General features: G+C 45.9%; 1 protein-coding gene across 2 annotated transcripts in view; it reads left to right on the top strand.

Annotated features, from left to right (window-relative positions):
• The window catches only part of KIF20B (kinesin family member 20B), a 608,549-nt gene that overhangs the window by 293,731 nt on the left and 296,327 nt on the right, over window positions 1-18,491 (top strand). For both annotated transcript variants that reach the window (XM_078642920.1, XM_078642919.1), the window contains exons 18-19: window positions 10,183-10,302; window positions 16,756-16,918. In XM_078642920.1, the coding sequence (XP_078499046.1) occupies window positions 10,183-10,302; window positions 16,756-16,918 (283 nt within the window). The remainder of the gene's footprint in view (window positions 1-10,182; window positions 10,303-16,755; window positions 16,919-18,491) is intronic.

The raw sequence follows: 18,491 nt of genomic DNA, 5'->3' as shown, positions 1-18,491 counted from the left end.
GATTGTCCTCCATACTTTGTTAATCAGTGTGGGTGCGATTGTGCCTTTTCTTAATTTTATTACATTATAGACTGCATGTTTGAAGAACCGAGGTTTATGTACAATTTAGTGACAGTAATTAATCTCTGTGAAGAGAACCACGTGCTGCCTCCTTGTAATCTGGCGGAGTCTAGGATGTTTGAGGCCCCTCTAAATTGCGGAGACATGGCGCATTCAGGGCTGTTTGCATCTGAATGGATGCCCCTGCTCCGAAGCTGCAGCCCCTCCTTTCAGTCACCTTCGAGCACCTCTTAACAGCTCATCAAGGGCTGGAGGTGTGAGGGGTGCCATCCCGCTGTGCCTCTCCAATGCTGCGGGGTAACTGAACTTTGATAAAGCATCGGAGTCAAGAAGGGAGGTGGGGGCAAGCTGTGCTGGCTTTAGGGTGGGGCGACCGGTGCCCGACTAAAATGACGGACAAATGGCGTCCGTTAAAGAATCCTTCACGGACAACGGACAGACGGCCAAAATTACGGACTGTCCGTGAAATTTACGGACGGTTGGTCACCCTAATTAGTAATGAGCAAAATAGTAAACACACCTGGGCTGGGTAAAAGAGTCCTTCCTTAATTTGAGGACCGCTGAAAGGGAGGGGTGCGAGCTGAGGAAACCTAATGTTCGTAGGTTTGAGATTTTGAAATCCATGCTATCTACTGAGCCATATCTCTTAGGCCCCTTTACTGCTCATGAACGTTTTTAGGTTTCGCCCTGGGCGTTGCAACTGCGTAGCAGTTGCTCCGCCCACGGCGAAACCTCATGATCCTACATATGGACTTTAATTCCGCATCTGTCTCTCAATGGCTAGCACCATAAATGGAGGCTAGCCATTGGGAGACAGAGGCTGTCAATCACGCTTTCTCGTGAAAACACGATTTGGGGGCGTTTCTGGGACTTTTTTTAAGCCCCGCCCCTTTGTCCCGGGCCGCGCTGTCATTGGCTGCCGGCCCGGGACACCCCCGTGACGTCATTCCCCGGGCCGCGCTGTGATTGGCTGGCCGGCCCGGGACCTGACTTGTTTTTATTATTGTTGCTAAATAATGTGTCACACTGGTGGAAGCAATGCTCAAAAACTAAAACACACATAACATGTCTCGAGGCTACTGGTGCTCGAAACTGGATGCTATCTTCGCCTCCAGATAAAGGACGACAGATCATCTCGCCGTACTGAAGGCAGATCTCCCGTTTCCTTGAGGATGGGAGGGTGTGTCCCTGCGTGAAGCAGTCTGCAGCAGTGCACCAGGCGGCGTCTGGACAGGAACCTGCCGCTGCCCACCAGGCATGCACCATTTGAGCACACCATATCTCAGCACTCGAGGGGTGGGGGTGCAGGGGTATACTAATCACACCTGACACAGCAAGTTTCCCTCCGCCGTCTACAGAGGAGGCATCTTCCCCGCCGCTGTAGCAATTCCTTTGTCGCTGTGCATGCGACGGCCCCTCCCTGTGTCTGCAGGGCAGCAGCCGTCTAAAGACGGTAGGCTCGAGCTTTGCTTTTAAAATAGCGCCTACCATAGTGCACGTGTTAGATAAACAACGTGAACCCGCCGGTAACAAAGCCCCTGCGATGTGCACGCTTTCAGCAGAACTAAGACATAGAATACAAAAAAGTGCAAAAAAGGACGTATATATTTCTGCAGCGGGAACGTCAGTGACCCGAGGGGCGCCGTGAGGTGGCAGGTTTCCGTTTCAAAGCGGCTCGTCTGGAGCCACTCATCTCTTTGTTGTGCCTCACCTCATAGCACCCCCCCTCCCTCCACAGAGGTTGTGCACAGGCTCCAAGCTGGCTCCTCCTGCTCCCCATCCGTCCCTCCACCCGCTGCTGCTGCCTTCTCATCAGCTCACTTTCCTCCTTCTTTCGCAGCCTCCTTCCCTTCTGTCTCCTTCCATCCAGCTGCTGACTGGCAGGGGCCCCTCCTCCCCTCCGTGGAGGCCCCTCCCCTCCTCAACCACGCCCAGCTCTCTCTCCACAGCCCCTCCCTCCCGGTGGTCACCCAGTGCACTGTCGCCATTCCTCATAGCTTGCCCCTAAGTGTCACCCTGAACCCTGTGCCTCCGGCTCCCTCCGAGACCACCGTCCCCTCTGGCCGGGAGCCGCCTCCCTTCCACCCCGGGTCACCATGGCCTCGTCCGCGCCCTTGCTCCTGGCTCTCGCCTGCCTCGTTCAGGTCTGGAGAGGTAAGCAGAAGTGGGGTGCAGCATGGCACGGGCTGCTGGGGTGGGCAGCGTCTCTGGGGTGCAGCGGGCAGGGGGCTCTGAGCTGAGCCGGGACAGGCCTCGGACTTCCCGGCAGCCAGGGCCGAGGAAGGATCCCCTCTGACACCCACACCTCAGCCCGCAATAGTGCGCCTGCAAGGTGGTGGTGGGAGGGCACAACGGAGTGCCGGTCAGTGCTGGGTGTGTTTGTGCAGGACTTGTTGCCAGGCGAGGGGAAGAGTAAACTAGTGGGACTTCATTAGAAAGCAAAAAAGCTAATTAAAAATAGCGGTACTTATTTAAAGGTTCCGTTATTCTGTGCTGGGGGTTGGCCATTTGTTTACACTCACACCTGCAAACAATTGCCGCTCAGTACTCTAGGTTTAAAACATACATTGCAATATTTGATGACACCGAAGAGCGGTAATTTGTGACAGCTGGAGTTGTATATGGCCACTGACTTGCATTGTAATAACTTAGATTTTAAGTTGTAGGTAGTACACAAAGCTGGAATTCTGGGGTGTAAAACACTTACATTAGCTGATAGTGTAAGGTATAACCCATGTTAAATCTCAGGATGTGTTGTTTTTACGCCAACTTGACTTAATTTTAACATCCAATCTACCAGCCGCATTGTTGATTTTTCTTTCTACCGTTCTGTTAGTGCTGACAGTGTATGTATATTAAGTGCAAGGTGCCTCTGCAATAATTCTACAATTGAACGTGAAATCTAAGAAGTGACCTCTACTCTGATGAAGAAATCACATCGTGTTTGTGAGTCCGAATGTGATTTCTGATGGTCCAATGGAAGTACCAGATCTCTATAGCATTACTAGTCCCTCAGGCCAACACATGGTTGCGTTAAAACCTTTCACTGTCATGGAATAAATGAGACAACGTTGTGTGAACTTTATCGGAAGTCTATGGTGACATGCTGCTTTAATGCATTGTTGTTTGAACGAAGGATATTTTTAAAATAAAAATAGTTTGCGATTTGTAGTTTTGCTGTAATACCTTCTTCGAATTCTAGCATATGGGAGTTCCATATACCCCACAAAGTATATTGAATGAGAGAGCAGTCGAATGGTTGAATTCAGTCGGGTAACACAAGAAGCTGGTTCAGCAGATTTTCAAAAACATACCTTTAGTTTGTAATTGAGCTTCGCTCACGTGTGCTATGCATGGGTGTTCTTGACACACACAGTAGTTATACATTCATACTGTTGCGGCTTCTTTCAGCCAATGCTCACTCAAAAGTTTTATAGCACTGTTATCTGCTTCTGGTGTAAAACAGGTGATTGTATACGAGACAGACTCCAGCAGGTGTTCCCGAGTGTTCTGAGTAAGGATTTTGGGGGCCCTGGGCCAAACATACTTTTGGGGCCCCAACGTGAAGAATGTATGGTTCCATTTCAGATTTTTCGTGCTCTCCTGAGGCCATGACACCTGACACTGCATGTGCGGACTGGTCCAAATTCTAAATGTGTTTCCATCTAATATAGGGATGTGTGTTTTCAATATTGTAAATAACAGCAACTCCCTTACTATTGCAAATAAACTCTATGATCCATTGTCATTTCTAATAAAAGGAACTTTTGCTGCGTGTTGAAAAACAAACACATTTCTCTGGAAAAAAATCTGAAATAGACTTGCACACATTGCCATAAAAGAATACGGTATTTAAGAGTCTATGTTTAAGAATCATTCAAGGTCATCAGGACAGGACTGTGTGAATAACCGAGCTGGCTCTATCTGCCCCCCTCCCCACCCCCCGAAAGGCTGGGGCCCTGAGCCAGAGCCCATTGCCTTAAAACGTCTCTGCTGAGTGTGCTACCTGCACTTACCTGTCCAGTGAGGAGCTCTGGCCGCAGGGTGGCAGAGTCCCACAGACCAGCCTAGATGTTCCAGGGGAGAGTGAGCTATAGCTGAGGAGGCATGTCTTTGCACAAACTAATGTTTATCTGATTGGAAATAGATGAGCGGGGCAAAAATTGTGAGTGATGTCTGTGTGAGAAAAGTGGGTTGCTACAGACGCCCGATGATATTGGGTGACACATGCCCAACAGGTCTAGGTGCATTAGGGGTCTGGTTACTTGGATGTCAGTTAATTCATGGTGTTGTTTAATGCATTTACTTTTGCTGTTATTAGTGGTGCATTAAGGGCAGTGCATGGAACCCTATGAGGGAATCATTTCATGCCAGTCAGTCACTTTTGGAGCTGCATGGCTATCACTGCCTCGAAGATTTCCCCCAAAATATGTGGCAGGTGTTGGTGCAGTAATTGAAGAACTCGTGGGGGTTTGTTGTTCATTATCTGGTAAGGTTGTGTTAGGGAGGTGGAAAAAGCATCATTCTATAGAAAAAATATTGTTGTGTATCATTTAGATAGTGCATAAGTACCACCCCCCCCCCTCCCGCTGTCCCGATGTTTTATTCCCACTATGTATCTTGTCATGTTGAAAAATTATGTCAAACCACACAGGTTGCAAATGTTTGATCTAGCACATTTGTTAAGGTCAATGATGTCACCACGCCTGATGATTTTACTGGTGGTGGTTTTCGCTCCCATCAGCCCGTGATATTTAGCAGAAATATTTGTGTTCCTGGATTTCTCACGATTTTATAGGGTTCTGTATTACGTACTCAAGTTTCGGAAAGTACTTTAGTTTTATAGATTATCCCTTTCCTGGACACTGCTCTCCTTTTGCTTCCATGGCCATTGTGTGGGTAACCTGACCGGATGCTTTTTTATGAAATAAAGGAATATTTTCCTTGTAAGTATTTTCTTTTCCCCTTTGTCCTTCAGTACACTTACTTTGCCTGCCACTCGAGTGATAATATTTTTTCTACTCCTCCAAATATCACTTTAGTAATTGTATTACCGGGTTCATCTTACTACACACCAAATCGCGCGAAAAGTGTAATAGTTTCTTTTTACCTAGTGGTCGACATATCCGTTAATCTGCCGGGCATACACCGAAACTGCTCTGATTGCGGCACTTCCGGTTTGAGAGTACATTCAGGCCAAGAAACACTAGACGCGGTCTAGTGTTTCCGCCGACTTCTTCCTTGCTAAAATCACTCATGCGCAATCCCGGCATTGCCGAACCATACTCCATTCGGACAGCCAGAGGAACGCCGAGACGCGGGGTCACACTCATTTTCAGGTATTCTTCACGTAGATATTTTGTAGTACGCTATCGTAGTTGACCATGAGACATAGTTGTACTCGTATGCAATATCTTCTGATTCTAGCTCTCTTCAACACAGGTCACACTGTATGATACTGGATTTTCATGTGTGGGAACTCTCACGTGAGTGAGTGTTTTTATCCTTGTCACTGTGTACATGGTGGTCTCTTACTTCACTTTTATTAATAGTCTAAATGAGTCTAAAAAAGTCATTTGCGAGAGATTAAGCTAATGGCAATGTAAATGACAATGCCATTTATTTATCTGTTTTCAAAACCAACACATAATACACATTTTGTCATTTACAATGCCAATCTTTTCCAAAGGCGAAACCATTGCATTGTAAATGATTGTTTTTTTACTTACTAGGTTCCTATTTGATCGTTTCCACCTTCTGTTAGCACAGCCATGAGGTGTAGTAGAGTTCAGAGCTTAGAGTCCGGTAGCTGCGACTGTAACTCTCCACAGTACATGCTCCATTTTATAATGTTTTATAACTTTTATAAACTGCCCTGAAGAAATTTTATTATCCCAATTTTGAAACCATTGGATTTTAGGCAGGTGCGCCCAGCTTTTATATTTCTACAATTGTTTTCTGGCAACACTGTTTTCCATTTTCTTAACTTTTTAGTTAGCAGTGAGGCTTAGAGCCTGCTGTGATTAATTAGATTATGACTCTAAGTCACTGCTACGTGCCTTGACATGTTTGATTGGTGACCTTTTTGTATAGCTAGGCTTTCAGTTTTTTCTTTTCTTTTAAAGACTTGGCATATATCCCCATTTTATTCAATTGTTCTCGAACATGTACTGTATAATGGTTTTTTTTAATGCTATTTTTTGTATAATGTACTGTTTTAGATAACTTGTATGTTTTATGCAAAAACCGAATAAAGTAAATTTAAATTGAATTGAATAGATTCTCATGGGCTTGCATCCTAAAGTCTACTTACATTACCTAAAAATGGTTTCCTTATTGGAAAACTTGGCTCACTTATCTTTGATTGGCCTAATTCTCGTTTTTGTTACATACATTAACTTATTTATATTAGGCTAATTAATAATTTCCTCACCATATATTGATAAGTACTTCATCCACAATAGAACTGGAGTGGAGGACTGGACTGTCCCCTGTATTTGAGATAAAAAGTATTAAGGAGCGCTTTATAATTGCTCCTTTGGAGCGCGTGGTGAGCGCTATATTTTCCAGCTTGTCTGAACCAGGAGAGCTTAGTGAGCGTTTTGGCCCAGGCAGTTTTCCTTATTGGGGTCGCTTCTGTGTGCTCCAGTGGTTGGGAGCCTCCCTAGGATTGAATTCAAATAAAAAGCTTGCTGGCCGACTCTCCCCCTGGGGTGGGAGAGAGCTGGGAGTCCCAGGAGTGTCTGCCTGTCATCAAAGCAGGCGCAAGCAGGGCCCCAGCATTGCCCAGGTAACCTGTAAGAAGACTGTGGTGCCAGAGGGAGGAATACATGGCCCCGCCCAGCAGGACGCTGCGCAGAGAAACAGAGCAACGAGGACGTTTTCCCTTCCTCACGAGGCAGAAGTCCCCAACACTGAGCGACAGGAGTGCCGCCCGGAGTTCCCAATGTTGCCAGCATCCGCTTAGGGAGCTCAATTAAACACTGTCACTGCAGCCGTTCGACCCCGTGCAAGGCAACGCACCCCCCGGATCGAGAGCTCCGCCCGCCGCACCAGCAACACAGGGCCGCGCACGCTGGAAGCAGCCAGCGTCTTGAGTCTCACGCTGCCCAGATCAGGCAGCCTTATCGCGGAGACCTCGGGTGTTCACTCCTTCCAGATAAATCTCTGCTGGGCCAGTGGATCGGTCCATTGTTATTCCCTACCTTTTACTGGAGCAGTGTGAAGGATGCAGGGGAGGGTCTAATCAGCTCCGTACCTTGGTTTAGAATGGAGGTCCGTCTCAGGACTCGATTTCCCAACAACCCGCAAGGGTAGCTTGGAAACACTGGAGCTGGATTTCTCTGCCAGAGAAAAGACAGCGTCTCTCTCAGTGCGTCTGCTGGAGGGTCTGCTTCCTTCGGCACTTGCTGTAGCAGGATGCGTCGAGCAAGTAGATACTGCTCCAAACAACCTTGTGTTGGCTAAGGCAAGTGTGGGTATATTTATACCTTTAAGGTGCCGAGATTGACTTAAAGGTGGACATAATAACGTCATCACCCGGCTGGGACCCCAATGATGAAGCATGCCACCAACTAGGTTGGTGGGTGAGGGGTCTTTTTAACAAACCAAAGGGTTTCCTGGCACTCATGTAAAAGTGAGCCGTCCTCTTACAGTGGGTTTGTCCACGTTGTTTGTTACCTTTTACAAGTTACACATGTAAATAGGTTACAGTGCAATTCCAATGTTAAGCCTATGAGACAGCCTTTCAACTGTGAAAAACTAATTACACAGTAATTCTCTATCAGGACATGTCTCACACACACTAGTACATGTCCTACCTTTCACATACACTGCACCCTGCCCATAGTGGTACCTTGGGCCTACCTTAGGGGTGCCTTACATGTAAGGGAAGGGAAGGTTTGGGCCTGGCAAGTGGGTGCACTTGTGAACTGCCATGTTGTCCTGACAACTGCATGCGCAGACACTACAGTGGTAGGTCTGAGTTATATTTGCAGGGCTACTCATGTGGGAGGGCACAACCAGTGCTGCAAGCCCACTCGTAGCATTTGATTTACAGGCCCTGGCACACACCGTGCACTTTACTAGGGGCTTACCAGTAAATCAAATATGTCAATCATGGATAGCCAATCATATAATAATTAACACATAGAGCATATGCACTTTGGAACTGATCAGCAGTGGTAAAGTGCCCAGAAACCTACAGCCAACAAAAACGGGTCAGAAAAACAGGAGGCAAAAGGCAAAAAGTTTGGGGATAAACGTGTCAAAAGGGCCAGGTCCAACACAAGTCATGTGCGAAGTGTGGACTAAATAGCAGGAGGCCAAACTCTTCATGGCATAGATTTTATAGCAGGCTAGTCGCTGCTCCAGACTCCGGTTCGGTTTTCAGTCCTCTCCGGAACGTCTTAGATCAACAAGTGCTCAAAGAAAACGTCACTGGACAATGATGGGTCTATAGGAAAAAATGCAAGAAGCGGGTAGGAGACTTTCTTTGGCTTCTCAATGCCTCCTGTGCCCTAGGTGTTGTTCTTCCAGCCAGCAGTGTTTCATGACCTCTGCATTCTCTTTAGTGCTGGTTTTTGGCTCAAATTTACCTGATTCTGGATCCTATTCTGGCACAGGCTCCGAAATCGGCGCCCCTTGCTCCCATCATGCAGTTTCCAATCCCTTGCAATGATAATTCCCCCCTAGCCCCCCACAGTGCTGATCTGCTTCAACCCCACCTCTACTCCCTCGGGTGTGCCCGCAGGATCTCAAAAAGCCATCAGCCCCTGACCGAAGTTCTGCTGAAGCTCACAACTGCGAAGTGGTATGCCAGCAAGCATGGGCTTGTGCCTCCATGTCTGGAAGCTTTAAAGTTGTAGTATTGAGCTTAGGCTCACAATATGGCTGATAATGAAGCAACTGCCAGGCTCTCTGAATGTGTGGGCTGACAATCTCAGTTGGTGCCATGTTGTTGGTCAAGACTGGCCTCTTCAACTAGAGGTGATTCAGTAGATATTTGCTCTTTTTGGGTAGTCTTCTTGTAGACCTTTTTGCCACTCGCAGTAAAAGTCTGTGCCTTCATTTCTGCACACTACACTTCTGCCTCTTGGAGCCCTAGGAGTCAGTCTTTCTGAGGTGGTATTTTCCTCTCCACTATGCATTTCCTTTCATTCCTCCCAGTCATCTTGTTTTGATGTGTCGGCAAGATTGTGCACTATTGATATTACTAGCACAGTTGTTGTCTGTGATTGTGGTATTTGGGATTCCGCCCGCTCGACTCAGTGCTGGTGTCCTCTCGCAGTGGGAGGGAGCAGCGAGGGGGCATCCACGTCTCCAGGGACTCTACCTTCATGCCAGGAGACTGAGCAGGTCACCTGAGATCTTTAAACTACTTTCTGGAAAGGCAAACACGAGTTTGTCGGCCAGTCACCCCCAACCAAATCAGCTTATTCTGTGAGTGGTATCATAGTTTCCTGGTGCACCGCAGCAGATGTTGACCCCATTCATCGTGTGCGTATTTGCTTCTGGTGTGCTTTCTTTGGCCTAACAAGGTTTTGATATGAGCACTGTTAAACAATATTTATCTGCCCTTTTAGCTCTTCTTTATTTGCCACATCAGGTGTACTTTAAATCTCCTGCTTTTTCTGGAGTTGTCTCCTTTCTCTCTAATCCCCCCCCCCCCTTCTACCCCCCCCACCCCACCCCTTCTACTGTTATGCGTCAGTGAGACCTTAACCGAAGACTCCATGTTAGACATGCAAGTTACAGTAAGTAACTGCTCTTTCTGAAATAGTGTTGCCCATCATTTGTACTCATGGCTTCCTGTGCCTCCTTTGCATTTGGAAAGCGTATATCAGTTACGTCACCCACTGGCATTTTTTTTACCCCATATTGTCCAAGTGTATTAAAAAAAGGAAAAATGGAAGAGCCAGTGGTTGTCTTGTCAATCATCACTTTCGCTGTAAATATGATTTGTATTTGGCATTTTTAGTAGCAACATTGAAGTCAGTTCAATTTACTTAATCTGTACTCCGAATGTCACAACAATTCTCTTTGACATCATCTCTTAAATAGTAACATAATGTATGTTTTGGGACTTTTTCTAAAATACAGTTTGCTTTGCTTTTCTCAAAGAAAATTGCTACACAGAGCTCTCGAATTGAAGAGCTGATGTGTATCGTGAACGAAAAGGACAATGCGGTGGCTCAACTCCAAGAACTGCTGTCACATTGGGAAGATAAATTTGAAAACTATGTAAGTAAATGCATTTCTGTGGCTGTACTTGTAAGGCAACGCAATTTGATTAAATGTGTGAATTATTATAGAAATTACACTTTAAAAAAAATCTTTATTATGATTGCTCTAAATAAATGTTAAGTATTGCTAAATAAATCTTTTAAAAGTTGCAATTAAAATTAAGTTTGTCTATTTTCCAAATATCCTGGGAGCATCGGTTCCAGCTCATACTTTAATAAATTATGACTGAGTGATCCACAAGCCCCAACCCATTCCTGATTTTTCAATAGTTCTCTTTATTTTTTTTTAATTTTAATCAACCTCTCCTAATCCACAGCTGAACTCTATATTTAATATGGTCATTCACTTGCAAAATCAAGCCAGAAAGTTGTGCCAGGCTCAGCCTGTGGGCCGATGTGGGTGAAATCCTTGCACCGTTTGTCGCAAGAGCACCCTCCCAGGAAAACAGACTAACCTTTTAGGCTATGGGGAGAGAGCTCCCGCCAGTTTTTCAAAGTCTGCCTGAAGCTCCTATAGATTGATGCCCAGTTCCCAGAAGCCACTATTCATTGTGCTGGCAATCATTGTGAGTGCCATGGGGCAGCTTCATACTTCTCCCTCCCCTTCTCCACAGGGTCAGGATGATGAACCTCCTCCCGGGTATCATTGACCGCTTTCAGGGCAGTCCATGCCAGGCTGAAGACTAGCGTGATTCAAGCATGTACGTCCACCAGACCTGTGACATTTACATGCGCATACAGAAGCCATCTAGAATGCTTGAAGGCACCGCGGCTCTGCCCCTGTGAGGCACTCTCCAGTTGGTCATCATAGCAGGGGTTTCCCTTCCAGAGAGGCGGACTAGGGCCACTGTTCGCTCCATGCAGCCTTGCTCATCTGGGCAGCCATGGAGCACAGAGGACCAGGACGCCATTGGACCTTCTGCTGGAAAATTAGCAAGGAATGGGCGTCCCTGCTAGAGCAATCTACTCTTACTTCCAAGTCCCATCTGCACGTGAAAACTCACTACCGTCTGTAGAAATGTTGACCCTGTTGTCATCACAGGCATCTTTAAGGCCTGCCGTCATTACACCAAAGGGTCAGCCTTTTCCCACTGCTGCTTTGCCTTGCAGCTCCTTACCCCTTAGGAAACCCAAGGCAGAGGTATTGTCAGGGCCGCGCCCCTCTCAGCATGCAGTGACCGCAATTCCAGCTGACATGCCCTTATGATCTGCTTGTAGAATTGTTGGGACTTTGATCTGCAGCTAAGATACTTTCTGACCTCCTTTACTGCAAAATTGGTGTCACTGCTTTTTCCTAAGACACATTTAACATTTGTCACAAAATGGACAGCACCCAACACAAACCCCCGTGCCCCTACTTTATCTATTTAATGGATGAAATGTGGAAATGTTGCCAAATGGAACGACTGACCAACATTATCAGGACAGAGTTAACAAATAAAAAAAGTCTGTTTCTACTCGTTCGTTTAAACAAACTAAAGTTGTGGACTTCGCCACACCCCACCTAAGCTGATCATAACCTCAGACCTGTGACCGAGAACAGTTTGGTAGTTCAAAATGTATGGGTTAGGCTGCCACTGAAATTCTGACAAAGGTATTAAAAAAATTAGCTCCTGCACAAAAAAATAAAAAATTGCTTTCTATGTGCATGTCATGTATGAGAGGAAGAATTTCATGTGAAGTGTGATGGTTGAGCGTATTTTGTAGATGTAAAATGGTCTCCTATGCGCTGCAATGCACTTGTTCCATAGGAGGTGGAATGATGCTGCAAATAGCCAATAGCTTTGCTAGATGTTTTTGTTATCTCAGGCCAGCTGTTATGAGGTTTAGCCAATAAGCAGATGGTTGCAAGGTGACCCAAAGTCCGCCCTTATGTATATTCAGACTTAAGATTGCTTTGTTCCTAGTTGTGACCACCTGGACATATTAATGTTATACTCTTAACCTTCTGGATTTGAATGAGGGGTGTGTTTTTTCCCTCAACTTCATTAAGCCATTGAACTTTGGTCCATTGCATTATCCAGTTTAGAATGGTTTTGGCACACTGTAGGAGAAGTTGTAAATGGCACTTTGAAGAATCCTGGTACTGTTGAGGCATTAACATGAATTGGGGTGTTAAGTGAGAATGTATTGTTAATGACAATAGTAGGAAGGGAAAACCTGTGTTTCAAAAATTATTTTGGAAGATAGTGTCCTACGGCTTTTCTGTACTGCAAGGACGATGGTCACTGACACTGCAACTGCCAGAACTGGTATTTTCCCTTTGTCCTTGTTTGTTCCCCTGTCTTTTTAGATCTTTCCTACAAACCACTTTTAACTGTCCATTGTTCAAGGCCTGTTGTGGACATTACCAATACTTTCAGTGGGCTTTTGGCCATCCCACTGCTTACCTTTTGTTTAAATTTTTAAGCTCATTTGCCTACTTCTTATATGGTGGATTTCTTTCCTCTTGTTTGCTTCTCCCCTGGAGCACAACTACATTACCAACCTTTTGAAACCACCGCCACACACTTCATGCCTCTTTATATCACACCACAATTATAGGCTCTCTTTCGCCCCTCTGGCTCACACTAAGCACTGCATTTATGTTTTTGTCAATGGGAAACGAGATCTGCAGAGAAAATTGCCAAAGACAATCTTAGTTAATGCTGTTGAAAAGCAGAGACCTGTTGGCTTTGCCAGTGTTTATTTGTAATTGTTTCTTGGGCTTCTGATCCTGAGGCAAACCTCAAACTGCAAATTCGTGCTGTCCAGGGACTATTGTCGTGATTAGAGAAAGGGAGAGAAGTTTGTTAGGTTCCTTTTATATGCCCTTTTGCTCTGGTCCAAATTGTAGGTAGCATTTGCTAGTCTTTAGGGTGCACGAATTGTTCTCCCTTTGTAAATTAACTCCAGTGGGTTGGGCAGCCAGGCGCCCCTTTGTGGGTGTTTTGGGTTATTTGAAACAATGGAATGTGAGCACGCAGACTCTGTTGCAAGGACTCTAGTTGCAACTGTGGATATGGTTACCCATGGCTGTCTCTGGACAGGTTTTAGGAATGGCATGTGTGTGCTGAAGGAAGAATCCTGTACACAGAGCAAATTCTGCCTAAAGCATCGATCATCAGTACGGAAGTTATATGACAAAAAAAAACCCTGACTAGTAAAGCAGGATAAATGCACAAAAGCGTGGTACATGGGTGAGAGCCTAGTAGAGTAGATGCTTTTTGAAACTTTTGAAAACACTGTGTTGGAGATAGTTCTACGGAAAGCAAAGCTCATTCCTGTGCTTTTATCCCAACGCGACAAAAAAACTGAAACAGTAGGTCGTATTAGGGAGATGAAGGCCACACAGGGGACCTTGACCAGCGGATAATGAATGCAAAGTAAATGAGAAAAAAATGAGTAATACCTTGAATACATATGAAACAATAGCCACTTAATTAAATTGAATTCCCGCTTACGAGATAGATGAGATATAATGTTATAAAAGTTCTTGAGGGCGAAATAAAATGTGAACAGAAGTGTGAAGAATAGATTGACGTGAAAGCATAGCTTACACAGTGAGGCCTACTCTGAATGACAGCTCTAATATAGGTGAGAGAATTTTTTTTTAATAACTTTACCGGCTGATAAGGGAAGTAACGTTTTTATTTTTTTCTTGAAGCTCCAATCGGAAATGTAATTTGTATGAAGGAAAGGTAAGATACGAATCCATTATACTACCAATACAGGCACATCCAGTATGGATGATACAAAGGGGATTAAAGCGGGAGAAGAAATGTAATCAGCAGCCTGCGCTTAATTTGGAAGAAAGGTTTGGTGCCAGTGCCCAAAGCTCTGCTGTGAAACCCACCCCAGCCGGTGCAATTAAATTAAAAGTGGAATACCAATATTACATAGTCTTAAATCCACCTCCGATCTCTTTAATCCATTGCTGCCCTTTATCTTACTTCTCGAAGTTCTTGGTTTCCCTCTCTGTAATGGGGTTTCCTTCATTGTTTCGTTTTGGGTGCTTTTCGCACTTTGCTCTCTTAAATGTCTGAGTGAAAATAAGTGCCACCGGCGACCACTGGCTCACATTATGCATGGTCAGCAGCAAGGTTTCATTTTTGAACGGATCAAGCAGTGAAAATGAAACATCGTGGTTTTGATGACTGGAATCAAGCAAAAACATGGACATAAGTAGTGAAAGTAGGAAATTAAAAAGTAGTTCACAAACCATTCACCTGAAAATCTACATCAAAGTCAAGAGAGTAAGGCACCAATCCCAGAACTGTGAGGACTGACCAATTGTGAAGGAGGTAAGGGCAAAACTGTCTTGTGCTGTCGGTGTTGCATGGCTTCCTTGAGAGAATAACAGAAGGTATTCTACCAGAGCAGACCGCTGCTAAGACATGGTTGGCTGAACAAAGTCTGTGGCCTCAGCATTTCTTTCCGGGATGACACTATAACCCTTCTGAGATGAAAACTCTGCTCCATTCTCATGAACCTCTTGGACTCTGGGAACACACAGACACTTAGTTGTTGCTATTGGGTCACGGGCCAAATACCTGATGGTAGACACAAAAATCTTAGCTTCTCTGTTCTTTCCCTGTTTTGGCCCCTGTTGGATATCGGTCCCAGGACTTCAAGTTTGATTCTTAAACGAGGCATTTAAAAAAAAAAAACACACCAAAAAAAACTGAATCAAACTTTATCCATTTTGCTGCACATACAACAACGAAGCAATAGTTCCGTAGGGATGTACAAACAAAACTTCATATAACTCTACAGTTACTTAATGTATTCAAAACATCAAAGTGCAATGTTTTGTTGTTTAAAGTTGGTTTCGCCCACAGGTATAGTGCAAATGGGCACTGCAAGTGCCTGAAACAAAGCTAGGGTGAGGTGCAACCTTTCCTGGTGATTTCTTTGCTTTAGCTTGTTTTCAGTGAGTTTGATCAATAGGCTCACAAGTGATAAAGGTTTGCGAAATGAATACAAAGTGGCTTACTTTTTTGGTAGGATCGCAATTTGTAGTGCTTTTCGCAGTCAGGCAGCATTTGTGAAAGGTACCGGTTTGCAAGCGTGACTCAAACCAGTCAAACTTTCACGATTGTTCTGGTTTTGCAGTCATTAAGCGATTGCGATCTTTATGTAGTGTTTTTGTTCAAGGGCCCTAGTTTTGTCACACTATGGTTTTGCATTATTATTTTGCTATGTTCGTTTTCTGGTATTTTGCCACAGTATTTACTGAACATAGGGGCCCATTACGATGGGGGATTTCCCGCATCCACCGGGCCGGCGGAAGCCACTGCCGGCCCGGAGGATGCAGGAAATCCGCCGCAGAGTCTTGAAAGACCCACCGCCAAATTAGGATGGCTGGTGGGTCTTACAATCTGTCCGCCGCGGTCGCCTTCCGACCGTGGCGGAAAAGCATTAACATGGCTGGCGGTGTCTATCAGACACCGCCATCCATATTAGGATGGAGTACAAAGTATGCTTTTCCACGGCGGCTTTTCCGCCGTGGAAAAGCATACGGAGATTCACTTCGGGGGCGCGTTGCGGGCCCCCTGGGTGATGGGGGGATGGGGGGTGCACATGGGGGGTACCTATGGTACCCCCCTGCATTTGCGTGGACAAAGCGGCAGGCACCGCGCGTTTCCTGCTGCTTTGTGCACGCAAATGCCGTGCATGCATTTTTAACATTGCGGCGGGTGCAGCTTGAAGCTGTGAAAATACTCTATGGTGGCGGACGGACTCGGGTCTGTCCGCCATCATAATCGGCCCACAGATTTGAAAGTGCTGGGTTTTATAAATGAGATGATCTGGAAGTGCTCTGTTTAAGCGATGCGGATTATTGTTGTGATGTACCCAGACATAACTTTACACCACATCGTTTGAGCTATGCGCTTACTGCTCTTTAGGGGGGCTTGAGACACCACATTTCTTTTGAACTAGTTGTTTAGTTGCCTTGCGTAAAAATAAGTGTGACTTGGTGTGGAACTTGGTTGCCAATTTGTTGCGATGTAATCATATGAAATTGCTGATTTTTATAGGCACTCTACCCATAAAGGTGATTGGATACATCAAGAGTTTTGTATAATAGAGGTGTTTTGATTGTTTTATTTGTAGCTGAAATTAATTTTGTGTGATTTACATGGAAACTTTGGACACAACCGTTGGCCTAGTTACTGGGGAACTACATTTTGCTCATCTAAATCGCCTAAAATGGTGAATACGCAGGGTGGATGGTTGTTGTAGAAGGAGGAGGGGGAAGCCTGTTGAATCTAAACTTTTGGTTTGTTTTATTAGTCTTTCTTCAGCGTTTAAAATGTAACAGCAGTATTCCAGTAAGTTCGATATCCCCATCCTTGAGTGCTTGGTATGTTTTGTGAGTAGTACAGCTGTTGAACCTTCACATTTCCTCTATTATCACTATGCCTCCATAAACAAGTGTGTTCACTTGCAATATTATTGTTTATTTTAGGATAAAACAGTGCGGCATATGAAAGGTGAAATGCTTTGCGTTCCTGGTGGCAGCATAAAGGACTCAATCCAGCCGTGTTGCCCCTCCGTGGCTTCTTCAGCTGGAAGAAAGCGCCCTCCAGAGAGTCTGCATGCCCTCGAGGACCAGCCTCCTGCAAAGAAAGGTACCCATTATGTACCCACTGAGAAGCAGGTCTTCCCAAATGCGATTCATGTGCCTGTGCAAAGGCCTCATGTCACCAGCCGCAGGATACGACAAATTAGAAGGAGCAAGACTACTGCAAACCATCTAAAAAGAAAATAGTACCAACATTTTATTTTTTTAAAGAGTATTTTTTGATTTCAAGTGTTCTGTTATTAATTTTTTTAAATAAATATTTGCTTTGTTGCACATTACTTCCCTCTTTGCTGCTTGTAGTTTGTTTAGCTTTTTGCCTTTTACATTTGGCATTCCTCTTCTGTCACTCTTTAACAGCATGGCAGCAAAGCTTTTGCCTAATTCTGAACTTTGGTTTTCAAAACAAATGTACAAAATCATGTGCCGAATATATTGGCTGCATAGGTCTTCTCAATTGTGTTTCTGAGGCCTTAGATTAATACTAACCCACTGCATGAATGTTGAGTTTTCAGGAGAGATGGTGTGCACTGACTATCTGATAGGCATCTAGCATAGATTCCTTAACTTAGAAAATCCCCAGGCGTCAGACTGGATCCGGAAATCTTTTTCCCCTAGCAGTACCTCTGCACGCCGTGGGGCGGCGTTGCCTGGCTCTGTCCTGACGTCTTCCACAGAAGTTGAGTGAATGGAGCCATATAAGACCCCTACGGAGTGCTGATGTCTGTTTTCTTCTTTTCCATGTGCCAGTGCGGATCTGGAGTTCAGCGGTTCCTCTGGCCTGTTTTCAGGCCTTCGCAACGCCTTTCGCCTCTGGAACAGTGTGCCGATGCCTGCGGGGTTCAAATTGTGTGCGTCCTGTTCGCGGCAGATGTCGGTGACGGATCCTCACGAGATCTGTATGTGGTGCGTGGGTGAGCAACACGACTCTGCCGAATGAGACACCTGCTGGCAGCTGATGCCGAAGTCCCTGCGGGAACGGCAGTCCCGGTCGGAGTCCTTGCAGCGCCGGCTTCTGTTCCCAGTGGAGGGCTCCAAATGGCGCAGTTCTTCCTCCCACTCTGAGGTCTCTGCTCGGGACAGATCCCGGAGTTGTTCCTGTGGACGTCCTTCGCCTGACTCAGGTAAGCACTGGAAGAAGTCACGGGGTAGTTGACCTCACACAAGCATGACGCTGGGGGCCGCCTCTGCTCCCAGTCTTCATCAGATGCAAGCCCTCAGGAGTCGACCCACGCCTATCCACCGTTTCCTGGTGCTGGGGTGACTTGGACCCAGATGGAAGCCTTTTCCAGGGCTCCTCAGGCCATCTTTGGGGTCACCCCCTCTCCCTGGTGATCCTTCGGGCCCCACACCGGGGGGGTAGGGACTCAGGTTGGGAGTTTGCCGCCAGGTTCGTCCTCAGCGCCGACTGAGTGCCTCGACTCCAGTCCTGGAGTTGCTGCGACGTCTAAACACGGCCAGGATGGGCATCCTACTCTGATGTCTAGCCCTCCTGACACGTCTTTGCATAATCCTGCGGGGCTCACTGCGTCGTTGATGTATGTGGCTGCAGCATACAGTTCGACTGAGTCGACTTCATTACTCCCCGCAGGCTCCGGCATTGGTGGAGGTCAAATCGATGC

Source organism: Lissotriton helveticus, chromosome 5_1 (assembly GCF_964261635.1).
Source record: "Lissotriton helveticus chromosome 5_1, aLisHel1.1, whole genome shotgun sequence".
Lineage (NCBI taxonomy): Eukaryota > Metazoa > Chordata > Amphibia > Caudata > Salamandridae > Lissotriton > Lissotriton helveticus.
The sequence above is the reverse complement of the archived record's forward strand: the minus strand, read 5'-3'. Positions and strand labels throughout refer to the sequence as shown.